Source organism: Drosophila montana, unplaced genomic scaffold (assembly GCF_035044405.1).
Source record: "Drosophila montana isolate Dmon_TW-CO22-7 unplaced genomic scaffold, ASM3504440v1 contig_3200_1, whole genome shotgun sequence".
Taxonomy (NCBI): domain Eukaryota; kingdom Metazoa; phylum Arthropoda; class Insecta; order Diptera; family Drosophilidae; genus Drosophila; species Drosophila montana.
In genome coordinates, this window is record NW_026998080.1 from 3,419,390 (window position 1) to 3,433,319 (window position 13,930).

Here is a 13,930-nt window from a genome sequence, read left to right on the forward strand (position 1 = left end):
CACCATACTGTTGTGCTGTAAACAGCGCAATGTAAAAATATGTGACTACACTTTATTGCCCAGCCACCACAATAAACAGCTGAGCTGTGTAGTGTTGATAAATAGTAGTCTATTTGCATTTTGTTCACTTTAGAAACAGCTGAGCAATACAAAAAATACCGAGTTTGTGTATGCCACATATTCCAATTTCTAATCACGCTGAAATATTTGATCTTTTATAGATGCATAAATATTCATACTAAATTACTTTACATACATCACATTCAGGTTATTGAGACGCTTTATTCAACACCAGATTTAAAAACGAAAACAACGCAACTGCGCACATATTTTGGTTGCCTATGTACACGTTAAATCATTTGAGTGAGACAGAAAGCGAGAGAAAGAGAGCCGACAAAGTAATCACCGCGTGGTTCTTAACGCATTGCAATTGCAGCTGCAGATAAAACTAGGGAAACATGTCTGGAACCCAGACAAAACAAATCAAATTTTACAATCCAGCGAGTTCCGCAAGTTCCGACAGGTAACAAATATATAAAGTGGCGATAATAGTGATACGTGAAAATCCACCCAAAACTCATTCATCACCAAGAAGCCTAAGCAGTTGAGCACGCAATAAATAAAACGTCAAATCGCAAAGATACTCACATGCATGTTTAAATGAATAAACATACATATATTTACATATAATTATATACATAAAGCGTGTGATATAGCGTGGTTCTGTTAGATACCTAACATACATACATGTAAATACATACATAAAAACTATGTACATGTTCACATACATATGATAATTTAAATTTCATTCGCTACTGAATTTCGACGTCAACTCGAGAGCCGCGACGTTGCAGCAGAATGAAAAAAAACGTTTTTTTGTACAAACAACAAACACAAGCACAGTTATAACGCAGCGAAGCAGCAGATACAACAACAGCAGAAAAAGCAACAAAAAAGTGGCTGCTCTACCTTTCGGCTGTACCTTCGCCACCGTCGACGTCGTTAGTTGCTTTTAACCTTAGCTCTGCGAATCGACAGACACTGAAATAGACAGCGGCCGATTGCGATTTCTTCACACATTCACGTTTTAGTCATTCTCCAACGCGACTGATGCACGTTGCTTGTTTTTTGACCGGCGCCGGTAGCTGACAACTGCGTACACTCACATCTAACAACGATTTCCCAGCGCAATAAACAACAACAACAACAATAAATAATAGTTAATAATCATAATATCAACAACGACAATTAAGTTCATAAGCACGCTACTCCTTAGCGCCGACAGTAAATCGCATCACATGCGAAAGGCGTTGGGCTCGTCGTCGTCGGCCACATTGTGCAAACATTTGAGTGTGGGAGTGTGCTGTGTGTCTGTGTCTGTGCCTGTGCTTGTGTTTGTGTGAGCGAGTGATTGACCCATTTAGCTGCTATATATTGATATACCTAACGCATACGCTACGTCGGATTTTGGCATTGGCTCATTGTCTAAAATGAGCAGTATCACGTTTTTGTGCAGCAAAACTAACACTAATAGCAATAACAGCAATAAAGATGCGGCAGCCAAAGGAAAATCATCCACAGCTTCTTCAGTATATGCTTCAGCCGGCTTACTAACAGCAACAACAACAACAGCAACGCACCAACAACATCAGGCACAAGCACTGCTACAGCTGCACAACCCGTTGAAGAAGGTTAAGGCTGCAGCCAAAACCAACGGTCACAGTCACATGTAAATCATTTGCATTTTTATTCACATTTTATTTAACATTCAATATACATGCATACATATATACATATATGTATATGTGTGGAAGAATATTCAAGTATATCCAACTTTATGTGATTGTTTGTTGTATCATTTGTATTTGTTCTCTTTTTCCATTTTCGCCACATATACACACAACACATACACGTGTGCATACGCACACACATGCAACTGCATATATTTTTGCCTACATATGTATGCGTATACACAAGCTCTAATTGTTTTGTTGTTACTCCCTGTATTTGTTTCTGTGTTTAATTAACGTTTTTTTCAATATCGTTTATCGTTGTCGCTGAGTCAACTATCAGCCGCTGTCGGGTTGGCATCGCAAATACAAAAACAGCGTCAGCGTCTGCGTCTGCTTCTGCTGCTGCTGGTATTTGTTTCAATATGGCTGCGATCAAGCCACGTCCATATGCCCTCTCCGCCTCTTCGCTCTAATTATGTGACTATTCAGGAATTTTCTCTTCCTTCTCTCCCTCTCTCTCTTTTTCTCTCTTGGTTTGTGTCCTTGTTGCCTACCAACCTGTTGGTCTGAACACGTGCAACCAGCACCCTCCCCCACCCCAGTCAATTTTTCACCACGCACGTTGTGCTTCATCAATGCTAAATGTACCGTTATGTAGACATGCACATAGACTTATGTACCCAAATAAATACAAAGACACACGTATACAGATGCGTGCGTAGTTCAACTATAAATAAAAAGGAAAATTGACGCAAAGGCAGCAGCAGCAACAGCCTGAACATTGCGTACATTTCTAGGGAAAGTACTGTGAAATTTTTATGGCACCCACAATGAGTGCAATGAACGGTACACGCTAATGGCGTACATACATACATACATGGATGTATACATTTGTGCATATGATGTAGTAGTTGGCACAGCATCCGAAATTCGTAAGTTGAGCGTCGCATTGTCTGGCTGGATAGATACTTAGGTATGTGCAAAATTTTCTCTGCATACGTTATGTGCGGTTGCCTTATTGACGACATTTGCCAGAGGCATCTTCTGGCGCATTGGAATGTCTGTGAAGTTATTAGGTAGTTGGGGTGGCGCTGTAGGGGAGGCTAAATCCATAGATATTTTAATACCCTGTAGCTGACAAGCGGAGACAGGCCTACCAGAAGAAACCCCTTCAAGATGTTCGATGCTCAAATGTCAAATGTCATCTGATGTCTCCGATTTTAGGGGTTGGTATGAAGCTCTGATTATCTATTGTTATATGATACAGTTTCGCTGGCTATGAAGGATAGTGAAAGATATGATCTTATTCGAAAATGTATTCTCATTCATAAACAGAAGGAACTTAAATATATGTATACTTAGGTGTATCTATTCGATATTCGATGATGATGAAGTAACCCGCTAACTACTCGTACAGGGTATTGGATACCCATATAAAAGAGGAATAAACGCGGTTTCGACTTGGATACGATTGTATCGAGTTCTGCAGAGGCCTTATCTAATTCACACACACACACGCACACATAGACATATGTATGTATGCACGCCCCATGCTTCGTTTTTCGAACAACGCACGTGCTTTTATCCGTTTATCCGTTCCGTCTGGATATTCCTAATAAAAATGTTATTTTTGTTACTTGTACAAATTTGTTTTGGCATATTACACGAAGCGAACTTCTACTGAACCATCATATACTACATTGGATATTAACATGATAAATCCGTTCATATTGTTTATGTAAATATATATACTTATTCGTATATGCATATGTTAGGGTAATTGTTAAATCGTGTATTGAGAGGACTCTGAAGATTTCTATTACTTTGGCGTATGCTAGCAATGTGTGTCTGAAATAATTTGCCATGAATGCATTTCTTTGTTTTTGTACACTGTCTAGACTTGAGAATATTGAATAATAAATAAATACACACAAATATAAACAGTTGGGTGCTTGGTTGATAAATCTGTTTAGAAGATCCTCGAGTCTATTTCTGGCCATTTTGTAGTTCGTTTTTTATTTTTATTTGACACATAATATCTTCTATGTATAACATATTTGATTGAAAGATTTGACTACCCAAGAAGCGCGTTCTTTGAACTCAACACAATTTGTTTAAACTCCATCTGCATGCTATTTATAAAGCTTTCATCATATACCCAAAATGAACGAACATAACATAAAATTCCAGTTTACATTTTTATACAAATATGCAGATAACATGCTAGTCATTGTTTATCAAAGATTTGCCGCAGAGTTGCGCATTGTCCATGCTGTTTTTATACCCTTTATACCCTTGCAGAGGGTATTCTAATTTGTATACGAGATGTGTAACGCTTAGAAGGAGACATCTCTAGGTCCCACAAATATCTGTTCTTGCTCGACTCGATAGCCATGTCTGCGTCCATGCTTTGCAGGTGCTCCTCGGACTCAGCCAGATCGGACCTCCATATCACAAAGTGGCCAAAGTTCTTACCTGGAAAACATTTTAACTTTAAGGTGTCCGAAATCTTATCGACCTGGGAGGACGCTGCTATAAACCCAATCGGTTGACTTTGTATAGAATCACTTCTCATGTGTCTTCGAAGGGTATTTAATCTGCGGTTTGTCCAAGTTGGCCGTTCCTTCTTCTTCTTCTGGCGATAATTTTCTGCAAGCTTTTTGCGCATTGTATTTTTGGAACGTAAGTTATTTTGGTCGCGTGTCAGGGAATCTTATCTGGCTAATTCGCGGGGGAATCGCCAATAAAATTTTATTACGTGTATTTGTGGTACTTGAGACACGTATATTTAACGAAATGTGGCCCATGTGTGATTAGTAAATGTTTCGAGTTTGTTTGGGACTAAGGTTGGTTTCATAAATCTATCGACTTTGCAGCGACGATCGCTCAGATGTTACGGAACCTCTCTTCATTGATCCCGGCGCTGCGGGCAGCGAGCGCAACTGCTGTCCGGCTTCGCCCACAACGGTGCCAGCCAAGTCGATTTTGGAGTCGCCCATGCGGCGCGCGGGCAGACGCCAGCGCACAACATCGATTGGTAACCAGACGACCACTGCCAATCCGTCCGAGTGCATAATACGGTCAAATAATCGCACCATTTACACGGCCGGAAGACCGCCGTGGTACAACTGTGCCGGCCAGCAGGTGGAACCCTTTGTCATAGGTGCGTATTAGCTGTTTTGCCTGTGTTTGGCTTATCGAGTATTCCGTGGGCAGGCATTTGCGGAGGCAGCGCATCCGGCAAGACGACCGTGGCCGAGAAAATCATAGAAAGCCTAGACGTGCCTTGGGTGACCCTCCTCTCCATGGACTGCTTCTACAAGGTAGGCGCCAACACGACCAACGCGACGAGACACATCGTAGTCTATGCTAAACTCTTAACCTCATCCGCAGATCCTAAACGAGAAGCAACATGAGCTGGCGCTCATCAACGAATACAACTTTGATCATCCGGATGCATTTGACATTGACCTGCTCGTCGATGTGCTGACCAAACTGAAGGAGGGCAGGAAAGTGGAAGTCCCAGTCTACAATTTTGTGACACACGGTCGCGAGAGTCAGACGGTAAGTAGCTCAAGAGAATGAGGCTTCCACCGACCTCATAAATTCGTTGATTAGCATCAACAGCCGAATATACAACATATTTAAGAACATTTAGGGACTTAAAATTTGAGCGTGGCTCCTTCTAGTGCACGAAAAGATCGAGCTTATTTCGAATCCTTGATACCATGATAAAAAATCAATGAATATATCAGTTTTTCTCCTAGCTCGTAGTTTGAGAGAGCGAAACACTCCAAATTTGGGATTTGATTTAGTATATTTTTGGATGCCTTCTAACCTACAACCCCAAATAAAGGAAACTTATTTTATTAAGGTTTTTTTTGCACATTTTACACAACTGAATCCCATATATGAATAATCCTTGAAGCTTTTATGAAGATCGGACAATAAACATCGAAGTAAATCAAGTATATATACACCTACAAATGTGAGGTAAATTTATTCTCACCTTAACAAAGGTTCAAAATTTGTCTGTACGTTTATCAACAATCAGTCAGGACAGACACTTTTGTATATAAAGATAAATGTTGGTAAACAAACTTTTTTTTTCCTCGAAAGTTGTTTGCCTTATCTTCAACAAGAAATAATAATTATAAATGGTGCAAAGAAGTAAAAGAAGATTGGGCACCTTTGCAGAGTATTCGCAAATGCACTAGATATTAACTATGATAATATAATATTAACATTATAGTATAAATAAATAGTTATATTCAAAAGCTTGGTTCAAACACCTTCATAGAACTAAATTTAGACATTTAGTTATTTGACATACAAATTAACTACCTTTAGAAAATATAAGAATTTATGCAAAAGTTATAACACTCAAAAGCTGCAGAAATGGTTGATTTTTGGGTTATTTTCCTTTTTAAATGACAGCAAAAGGAGTTTATGACAAATCGTTTAAAGTCTAAGAAAAGTATTTCATCAATGAAGATGGATTGCGGTTGTCCGTCGAATCCTCTGGGGAATTTTTCCCGGCCATAACTCTTCAAACTGGAATTTCTAATACCCTAAGTCACCATTTAAGTCATAAACATCGATTTTTAGAAAATCCCCTACCGACTCGTCTATTAAAGCTGATTCAAAATGAGGTTCAGTGCAAAAACGTATAAATTTTGGTGCAATAATTTTTTATAACAGAAAGCATTATTATCGACTTGACACACATTGCAGTATGATGCGACAATTGCTATCAATTGATAAATTAATCACCAAGATATAAGTTATTAGAGAGTTTATTTATCACGATCTTTTACTTTTAGAAAACCATGTATGGCGCCAACGTCATAATATTCGAGGGTATACTTACCTTCCACAGTCCCGAGGTGCTCAAGATGCTCGACATGAAGATATTCGTGGACACAGACCCCGACATACGCCTGGCAAGGAGACTTAAGCGGTAAGAGAAGATACTTTTGATTATCATTCGCCATTTAATTTATATTTTACGCTTACTTACAGTGATATCTCGCAGCGTGGACGGGACTTAAAGGGCGTGCTGAAGCAATACCTGAACATGGTGAAGCCCTCTTATGCAAATTATATAGCGCCAACGATGGCCCATGCGGACATCATAGTGCCACGCGGCGGCGAGAACAAAGTGGCAATAGCTCTGATAGTGCAGCACGTGCACACGCAGCTGCAGCTGGTAAGCGAGGAGCAGCAAGCGGCTGACCTATTGACTAAACATTGTTAAATGATTATTGCAGCGCGGCTTTAAGCTACGTGAGACTTTGGCCAATTCGTATAAGGACCAGCCGATGCCAGATTCGTTGCATTTACTGCATCCAACGCCACAGATTAAGGGTCTGCACACATTCATACGGTGCAAGAATACGTCGCGGGATGAATTCATCTTCTATTCGAAGCGGCTCATACGGCTGGTCATTGAGTACGCGTTAAGCCTGTTCCCCTTCAAGGAGACGTGCGTGGAGACGCCACAAGGTGTCCTGTACGAGGGAAAGCGCATGGAGTCGCGCAAAATATGCGGCGTGTCCATACTGCGAGCTGGCGAAACCATGGAGCAGGCCGTGTGTGATGTGTGTAAGGACATTCGCATTGGCAAGATTCTTATACAGACGAATCTAAAGACTGGCGAGCCCGAGCTTTACTATCTGAGGCTGCCCAAAGACATTAAAGACTATAAAGTGATACTTATGGATGCCACCGTTGCCACAGGCGCCGCAGCCATGATGGCCATACGAGTGCTGCTCGATCACGATGTGCCCGAGCAGAACATCATTCTTGCCTCGCTGCTGATGGCCGAGATCGGTGTGCACTCGATCGCCTATGCCTTTCCCATGGTGAGTAAATCGCTATGAATGAATTCAAATCCAAATCTAATCTTCGTCTTTGTGACAGGTTAAAATTGTTACTTCCGCACTGGACCCGGAGATAAATAGCAAGTTCTATGTTATACCTGGCATTGGCAACTTCGGCGATCGCTACTTTGGCACCGAACCCTCCGACGAGTACTAGGGCCAACTAACAGCGAACCAAGTTTCTTAAGAAATAGACCTAGGATTAAATGAAATCGTTACTTAAATTATCAATTCAAGAACTGCCTTGCCTTTTATTTTATTGAGATAAAAATCGAAGAAGCAGCTGCAGTACAAATGCTACAGCGCCAACGATTAAAGCGATGCCCACATATCGCTGTCCTCGACCACTGCTGCTGGTGCTCGTCTTGGGCTGCGTCTGTTTGCTATAGTCACAGCGCGTCCAGTCGCTCTCCTCGTCCAGTATCTCGGCCATCATGCTGAATTTGCTAGTGCCTGTGATGCGAACGCGCACTCGAGTGCCCAGCAGATTGTCGCGCATCGGGAGCAGCACCTGCTCGTAGCTCTTGTTGTGGCCCACATAGTGCAGCTTGTCGTGAGATATTTCCGTCACCAGCACCGTATACAGTTGGCCCTCGCGACCCGCATACGGCTCGTAGCTGTAGAAAAGGTCTGTCAGCCGTTTGGTACGCTTCTTTACCAGATTCGCTGGTATACGCTCCATTTTAGCCGCCGGCGTGCCCGGACGCGGAAAGAACTGATTGATAAATAGACTGGGAAATCGATATTTCTCGCAAAGCGTCATGGTTTCCTCAAAGTCCTGCTCCGTCTCTGTGGGAAAGCCACAGATAATGTCGGTGGCAATTGTCAGGCCGGGCACACGAGACCGTAAGAAATCGACCACATGCTCAAAGTCCTTGCGACAATATTCTCGCTTCATTTCGCCGAGCACCGAGTCGCTTCCACTCTAATTCGAAAGAATATTGATAGATTTAATAAAGCATTGATTAAAATGTGTGATATAATTGCTTACTTGTACGGGCACATGGAGAAAGGCGTAAACGCGTGGATGCTGCAGCACCTTGGCCACCTCCTCGAGGTGTTCTAGGATGTAGGGCGGATTGGTCATACCGACACGTAGCATACAGTGCTCAGGTATGACCTCGACAAGCTGCCAGAGCAGCTCTGGCAACGAACTGCCAATGTCACGACCGTAGGCACCAGTGTCCTCCGAAGTCAGCCATATTTCGCAGCAGCCCTCGTCAAAGGATTGGCGCGCACGCTCCACTATTTCATCGGGTGGATAGCTGGCCAAATCGCCGCGTGCATGCTTCGTTTTGCAGTAGGTGCATTGATTTAGGCATCCGCTGTTAATCGATATGATCTCAATTAGCGGATTCTTGCGCACCTTTGGCAGAGACAAGGCGGCGCCGGCCACACGACGACCATGCACTTTCTTGTTCTGCAGCAGGCGCACGCTGTGACCCTTGAGCGTCTCCTCGACCACCTCAACGACCCGATCGATTTGCTGCACCCCAATTACCGAAAGACCACGCAAATAGTCGGACTTTGGTGCGCCTTGCGGCACGCAACCGGCCACCACGACGTGCTTGCCATTGCGCATGCCCGACTCGATCTCATTGCGAAACGTATCCTCCGATGGATTCTTCACGGTGCAGCTGTTCAGCAACCATAAGTCAGCCTCATCCTTGCCGCTCAGGTTATAACCATACGCAGCCAGCTGGCCGGCCATGTACTCAGAGTCTGAATTGTTGTGTGCGCAGCCCCAAGTCTTCACATACACCTTTTGTGTTCCTGGCACAACACTTTCGTAAATGGTTTTCTGAGCCTGAAGCGGCGCCTCTGTGTTCGCATCGCCTATTGTTGGTTTGATTTGTGCTCGTTTCTTGGCGCGCACTGTAACGCTCTTTTTGTTTTCATAACGCTCACGGGGCTTTATATCTTCGGCTGATATGAGGTCTTCGATATCGTCTATATCGTTACCCGGTAAGTTCACTTCGAGTCCCATTATTAGCTTTCTTCGTAATCCCGGCGATGCACATGTGCTTGCTTTTGCTCAGCTGTTCACATTTGTCTTCTTCTTGCCAAAAAAAAAAAGTGTGACCAGAATATGCACAGTGTTGGTAAACAAGTGATTATTCCTGATAAATGTAAGAACTTTAAAGTTTAAGTTGTAACGAATTCACAATTCCTTACTATTCAAATGATTGTGACAAATAATATCTTGTCAATAAATTATCTTATAAACTTATTTTCTTCTAATTAACATAAGATAAAAAAGGTTTAAAAATATAATATGAGATCCGTGATTGCTTGTTGATTTCAAATGAATTTATTGAATGTGGCTATGCTTTCACTTGCACTCCACGTATAAATGAGTATGCCTTAAATTTTCAGCTGCGCTACACTTTTGACATCTTATCATCAACAACGCTATCAGCGCGGAGACAGCGACAGTTCCTGAGCACATTTTAATCCGCACTACGGCAATTAAATCCGTCATTTGCAACCGTCTTTGAGAATGATACACATTAAATGTAAAGACACCAATCTTGATCCGATTCCAGTCAAGGTGAGAAGGGGGGCATTGTTCCTCACATCTGTATACACATGTTTACACACACATATAAATATACAGATTTATTCGTTTATAATTTTGTATAAGCGCAGATTGGGATTATTGGTGGCTCTGGGCTGGATGATCCAGATATCTTGGAGCAGCGTCAAGAGAAGGTAATTGAGACTCCATACGGTTCTCCATCGGATGCGCTGATTGAAGGCGAAATCGGAGGTGTACAGTGTGTGCTATTGGCCCGTCATGGTCGCAAACATGATATAATGCCATCTAAGGTTAACTATCGCGCCAACATTTGGGCTCTGCGTCAGGTGGGCTGCACACATCTCATAGTGTCGACGGCTTGCGGTTCCCTCAGAGAGTCCATTCAGCCGGGCAACTTGGTGGTGCCACACGACTTTATAGATCGCACCACGAAGCGAATGCAGACCTTCTACGATGGCGAGCACGCCGGAATGAGTGGCGTCTGCCATTTGCCCATGTATCCGGCCTTTTGTGAGCGAACGCGCAAGGTTCTGCTCGATGCGGCAAAGGAGTTGGAATATGCAGCGCACGATAAGGCCACCATTGTTACCATTGAGGGGCCACGCTTCTCCTCCCGCTCCGAGAGCAATATGTTCAGACAGTGGGGCGGCGATCTTATTAACATGACAACCTGCCCAGAAGTTGTGCTGGCCAAGGAAGCGGGTCTGTTGTATGGCTCGGTCGCAATTGCCACCGATTACGATTGCTGGCGCATGGGCTGCGAAGGTGTCAACGTGCAGGACGTGCTCAAGACTTTCTCCGAGAATGTGGCTAAGGTGAAGAAGATTCTAGTGAATGCCGTTGGACGCATCGCCAAGGAGGACTGGTCGGAGGATATCCTAAATGCCAAGGTACGTACAGCTCAACCACTCCCGACAGCTTTTAATTGGATCCCCGTTTTACAGCAATGCGTCTGCAACAACACCATGTCCGGTGCCATGTGACGCCTTTTAAAGCTCTGCACCGAAATAACCCGGGATACCATCAGGCGCAGAAAGCCTCTGGTCATGCCAGGTTATTATAAGAACTCGAAGAAGCGCCAACCAAAACTTCACTCCATTTCCATTGCCTATGAACTAGAACCGGGCAGCGGACGACGAGAATTTACGATCAAACCAGAAAATCAAGCCCATACTCCGTCAGCTCAAATCTAAATATAAACATTTCCGCACAACGAATAATTTTAATAATCTAAAGCTTTTGGCATGTGATGTTTTAGCATTTATCTGGAAAAGTTTTCTGAACACAAATAAACTAACCGCATTTCATCGAACTGATGAGTTTAAGATATAAATTGTGTGGAAAATAACGTAGAATGTATTTATATTTCCTAATAATGGAAGTTTTGTCATAACAGCTGGCATATTATATTTTAAATGGTTCTTTATAACTTGAATAATTTTCCATTTTCGATAAATCGACTACTTTCTGAAGTTGTTAATTATAGAGTAAAATATGAAACAATTAGTTAATCAGAAGTTGCCATGCGTTAAATTGATAAAGAATACAAACTACAATTTTTGGAAATATAATTAATACAAGTACATTTATCGGACCCGGTAATATAACCTTTATAGGCCAGTTGACAAAGCAGCCCAAGGGATTAGGTGCGCATTAAATAGTTCACATATTAAATCATATCATCGTACTGGTTACTAGCTTTACAATTAAAATTGGAATTCGGTCGCTTGACAGAGCTGCACTTAGGGGCACTTGCGCTCCACTTGGCTCTTGCCAGCCTCCTCGTACTCCTGCGATGATATCCACATCTGCTGAAATGTGCCAATGCTGGCCAGTATGGAGCCACCAATCCAGGCTCCAAACCTCCGCTCGACACTGCCATTGGCCGATATCATTTTAAGGCGCGTGTTCGAAGGTGCGCGCAATTGCAGATCTCGATTGAGACGTTCGGGAAAGCCTTGCAGCAGTGTGTTGCCACCTTAGGAAACAAGAATAATTATGTCTTTTTATGGCACTGATTAAATAAATGCCTAACCTACCTGTGACCACAACTGAACCGAACAGCGATAACCGAACATCGGCATCGCACATGCCGACGCTGGTAGACGAAAGTTGTCCCGCTCCTAGCATTGCGTTGTCGAAGAGGCTTTCCGCAATTTTAAAGCGCTCTGAACCAAAATCTTGATGGTAGCCGTTGGGGAACTCGTAATGAACCATGGGTATTTGGGATGCGACGCGCTCGTCGAAAGGATTCTCCAGCACCTGGAGCACATTCATTTGAAAGTCCTGCATCATTAGCTGCACCATATAGTTCTGCCACGACTGTGTGAGATTCTCAGGCAGTTTTCGCAGAGTGAAGCGTGCGTTGTCGCGCTCTTTTACCACATCCTTAGAGGCAATTTTATATACGGGCGACAAGTCTATGTTGAGTTTCTCTAGATGCTGCCTGCATTGCCGAGACAGAAAATCTCCGCCGAGTGGAGACTTTACCACTGCCTGCGAGAGCACGTAGCCCTCGTGGACGGGCACAGCCGATGTGTGTGTGGCGCCGCTGTCTACTACAAGGGCCGTGGCACGTCCGCTGGAGAACGCGGCCAGCACAGCGTTCTTGACCAGAAAGAAGGCCGGCACATTGTATTTCTCAAACATAAGCTCGGTTAGCTTTTCCCGGTTGTTTCGCACGTTCCACGATGCCTCTGAGAAAAGCACTGGATGATACTCTGGCTCCGATTGTATGACATTGGCGTATGCATAGTCGATGACTTTTTCGAACAGCTCCCAGTTGTCAATCATGCCGTCCTTCATATATGTTTGCACCTCCATCTGCGACCGAGGAACATTCACGTAGTTTGTGTCCACATAGAACTTTCGCGCGTCGCCATCTAATAATGCAAGCGGGATGAAGTTGCGGTGGGTGCAATATATGGGAACAATATATGCTCTACTTACTGTTTGGCGTAACGTTATTGTCTGTTTTTGTCTCTGGATCGAGATTGGTGTCTGGCGCGCTGCTGCCAATTCCCACAACAGAGGGTATTTCTGCTTTGGGCGAATCTTCCTGAGCGTAGCCCACGCGTAGCGAATGGTGGCCCGGGTCGAAAACTAACGCACCAATCTCATCGCCGCCATACAGCATAGTTCCGCCACTCATCTCGGCGTTTTGTTTACAACTTTGTACTTATTTACCACAATAAAATAATCTGTAAAATGTGTGTATATTGTGTACACGGGTGCCTCAAATCACCGGCAGATGCTTACAAAATAGTGTTGGAAAGCGCATAAAAAGAAGAAAAACAAAAGATTACCCCCAAATGAACGATCTAAATATTTTTGGTATTTTGAATTTTATTTACCTATTTATGAATATTTTCAACATGCATTTAATAAAACATATGAAAACTAACGAAGATTATTTGGCCCAACATTGCTTTAGAAAAACTGTTAGTAATGAAAAAACACAGAATGAACCAAATAAAAAAACAAGAACTAGTTCTTTAAAGTAGGCAGTGTTAAGTAATAATAAATATCGTATGTTTCAATATGTTTAGGCGCCAAAATATCGACATATACACATTAGGAGTATTCAGGCTTCATATATTAAGAATGTTAATGAACCAATTTTTTAAAACTCAAAGGTACAATTAGACTATGAGGATCGATAATACAATCACGATTTTGAATTGTTATGTATAAACTTAATATGGATTATACCAATAATAGGAAACTACACGATTTAACAAGATGTGTGATAATATTCCTTCACTGTTCATGTTGCG

At 42.7% G+C, this 13,930-nt stretch overlaps 4 protein-coding genes and 1 long non-coding RNA gene across 7 annotated transcripts; 2 read left to right on the top strand and 3 right to left on the bottom strand.

Annotated features, from left to right (window-relative positions):
* The first annotated feature begins 378 nt into the window (after positions 1 to 378).
* On the top strand, positions 379 to 7,854 carry l(2)k01209 (lethal (2) k01209). 2 transcript variants are annotated; one of them, XM_064686537.1, is made up of 8 exons: positions 379 to 523; positions 4,610 to 4,896; positions 4,950 to 5,056; positions 5,127 to 5,297; positions 6,557 to 6,693; positions 6,756 to 6,942; positions 7,004 to 7,597; positions 7,656 to 7,854. In XM_064686537.1, exons 1-8 carry the CDS (start codon positions 459 to 461, stop codon positions 7,770 to 7,772), a joined length of 1,665 nt encoding a protein of 554 aa, XP_064542607.1. In that variant the 5' UTR covers positions 379 to 458; the 3' UTR covers positions 7,773 to 7,854. The 2 variants fall into 2 exon arrangements, with proteins under 2 accessions (XP_064542607.1, XP_064542606.1); XM_064686536.1 differs by having other exon boundaries at positions 402 to 1,729.
* Positions 1,319 to 3,385, bottom strand: LOC135431405 (uncharacterized). Of its 2 annotated transcripts, none has more exons than XR_010436787.1 (3): positions 3,092 to 3,385; positions 2,891 to 3,035; positions 1,319 to 2,836 (listed from the first exon to the last, which is right to left on the bottom strand). It is a non-coding gene; the product is annotated as an uncharacterized LOC135431405 (long non-coding RNA). The 2 variants fall into 2 exon arrangements; XR_010436786.1 differs by having other exon boundaries at positions 2,891 to 3,009; positions 3,092 to 3,381.
* LOC135431404 (threonylcarbamoyladenosine tRNA methylthiotransferase) lies at positions 7,835 to 9,673 on the bottom strand. The gene is made up of 2 exons (XM_064686540.1): positions 8,607 to 9,673; positions 7,835 to 8,540 (listed from the first exon to the last, which is right to left on the bottom strand). The coding sequence occupies exons 1-2, from the start codon at positions 9,600 to 9,602 to the stop codon at positions 7,872 to 7,874; spliced, it is 1,665 nt and encodes a 554-aa protein (XP_064542610.1). The 5' UTR covers positions 9,603 to 9,673; the 3' UTR covers positions 7,835 to 7,871.
* Positions 9,674 to 9,998: 325 nt separating this feature from the next.
* Positions 9,999 to 11,466, top strand: Mtap (Methylthioadenosine phosphorylase). Its single transcript, XM_064686840.1, has 3 exons — positions 9,999 to 10,166; positions 10,265 to 11,044; positions 11,099 to 11,466. The coding sequence occupies exons 1-3, from the start codon at positions 10,116 to 10,118 to the stop codon at positions 11,135 to 11,137; spliced, it is 870 nt and encodes a 289-aa protein (XP_064542910.1). The 5' UTR covers positions 9,999 to 10,115; the 3' UTR covers positions 11,138 to 11,466.
* Positions 11,467 to 11,657: 191 nt separating this feature from the next.
* On the bottom strand, positions 11,658 to 13,421 carry Bap55 (Brahma associated protein 55kD). The gene is made up of 3 exons (XM_064686839.1): positions 13,104 to 13,421; positions 12,194 to 13,036; positions 11,658 to 12,132 (listed from the first exon to the last, which is right to left on the bottom strand). The coding sequence occupies exons 1-3, from the start codon at positions 13,303 to 13,305 to the stop codon at positions 11,897 to 11,899; spliced, it is 1,281 nt and encodes a 426-aa protein (XP_064542909.1). The 5' UTR covers positions 13,306 to 13,421; the 3' UTR covers positions 11,658 to 11,896.
* Positions 13,422 to 13,930: the final 509 nt, after the last annotated feature.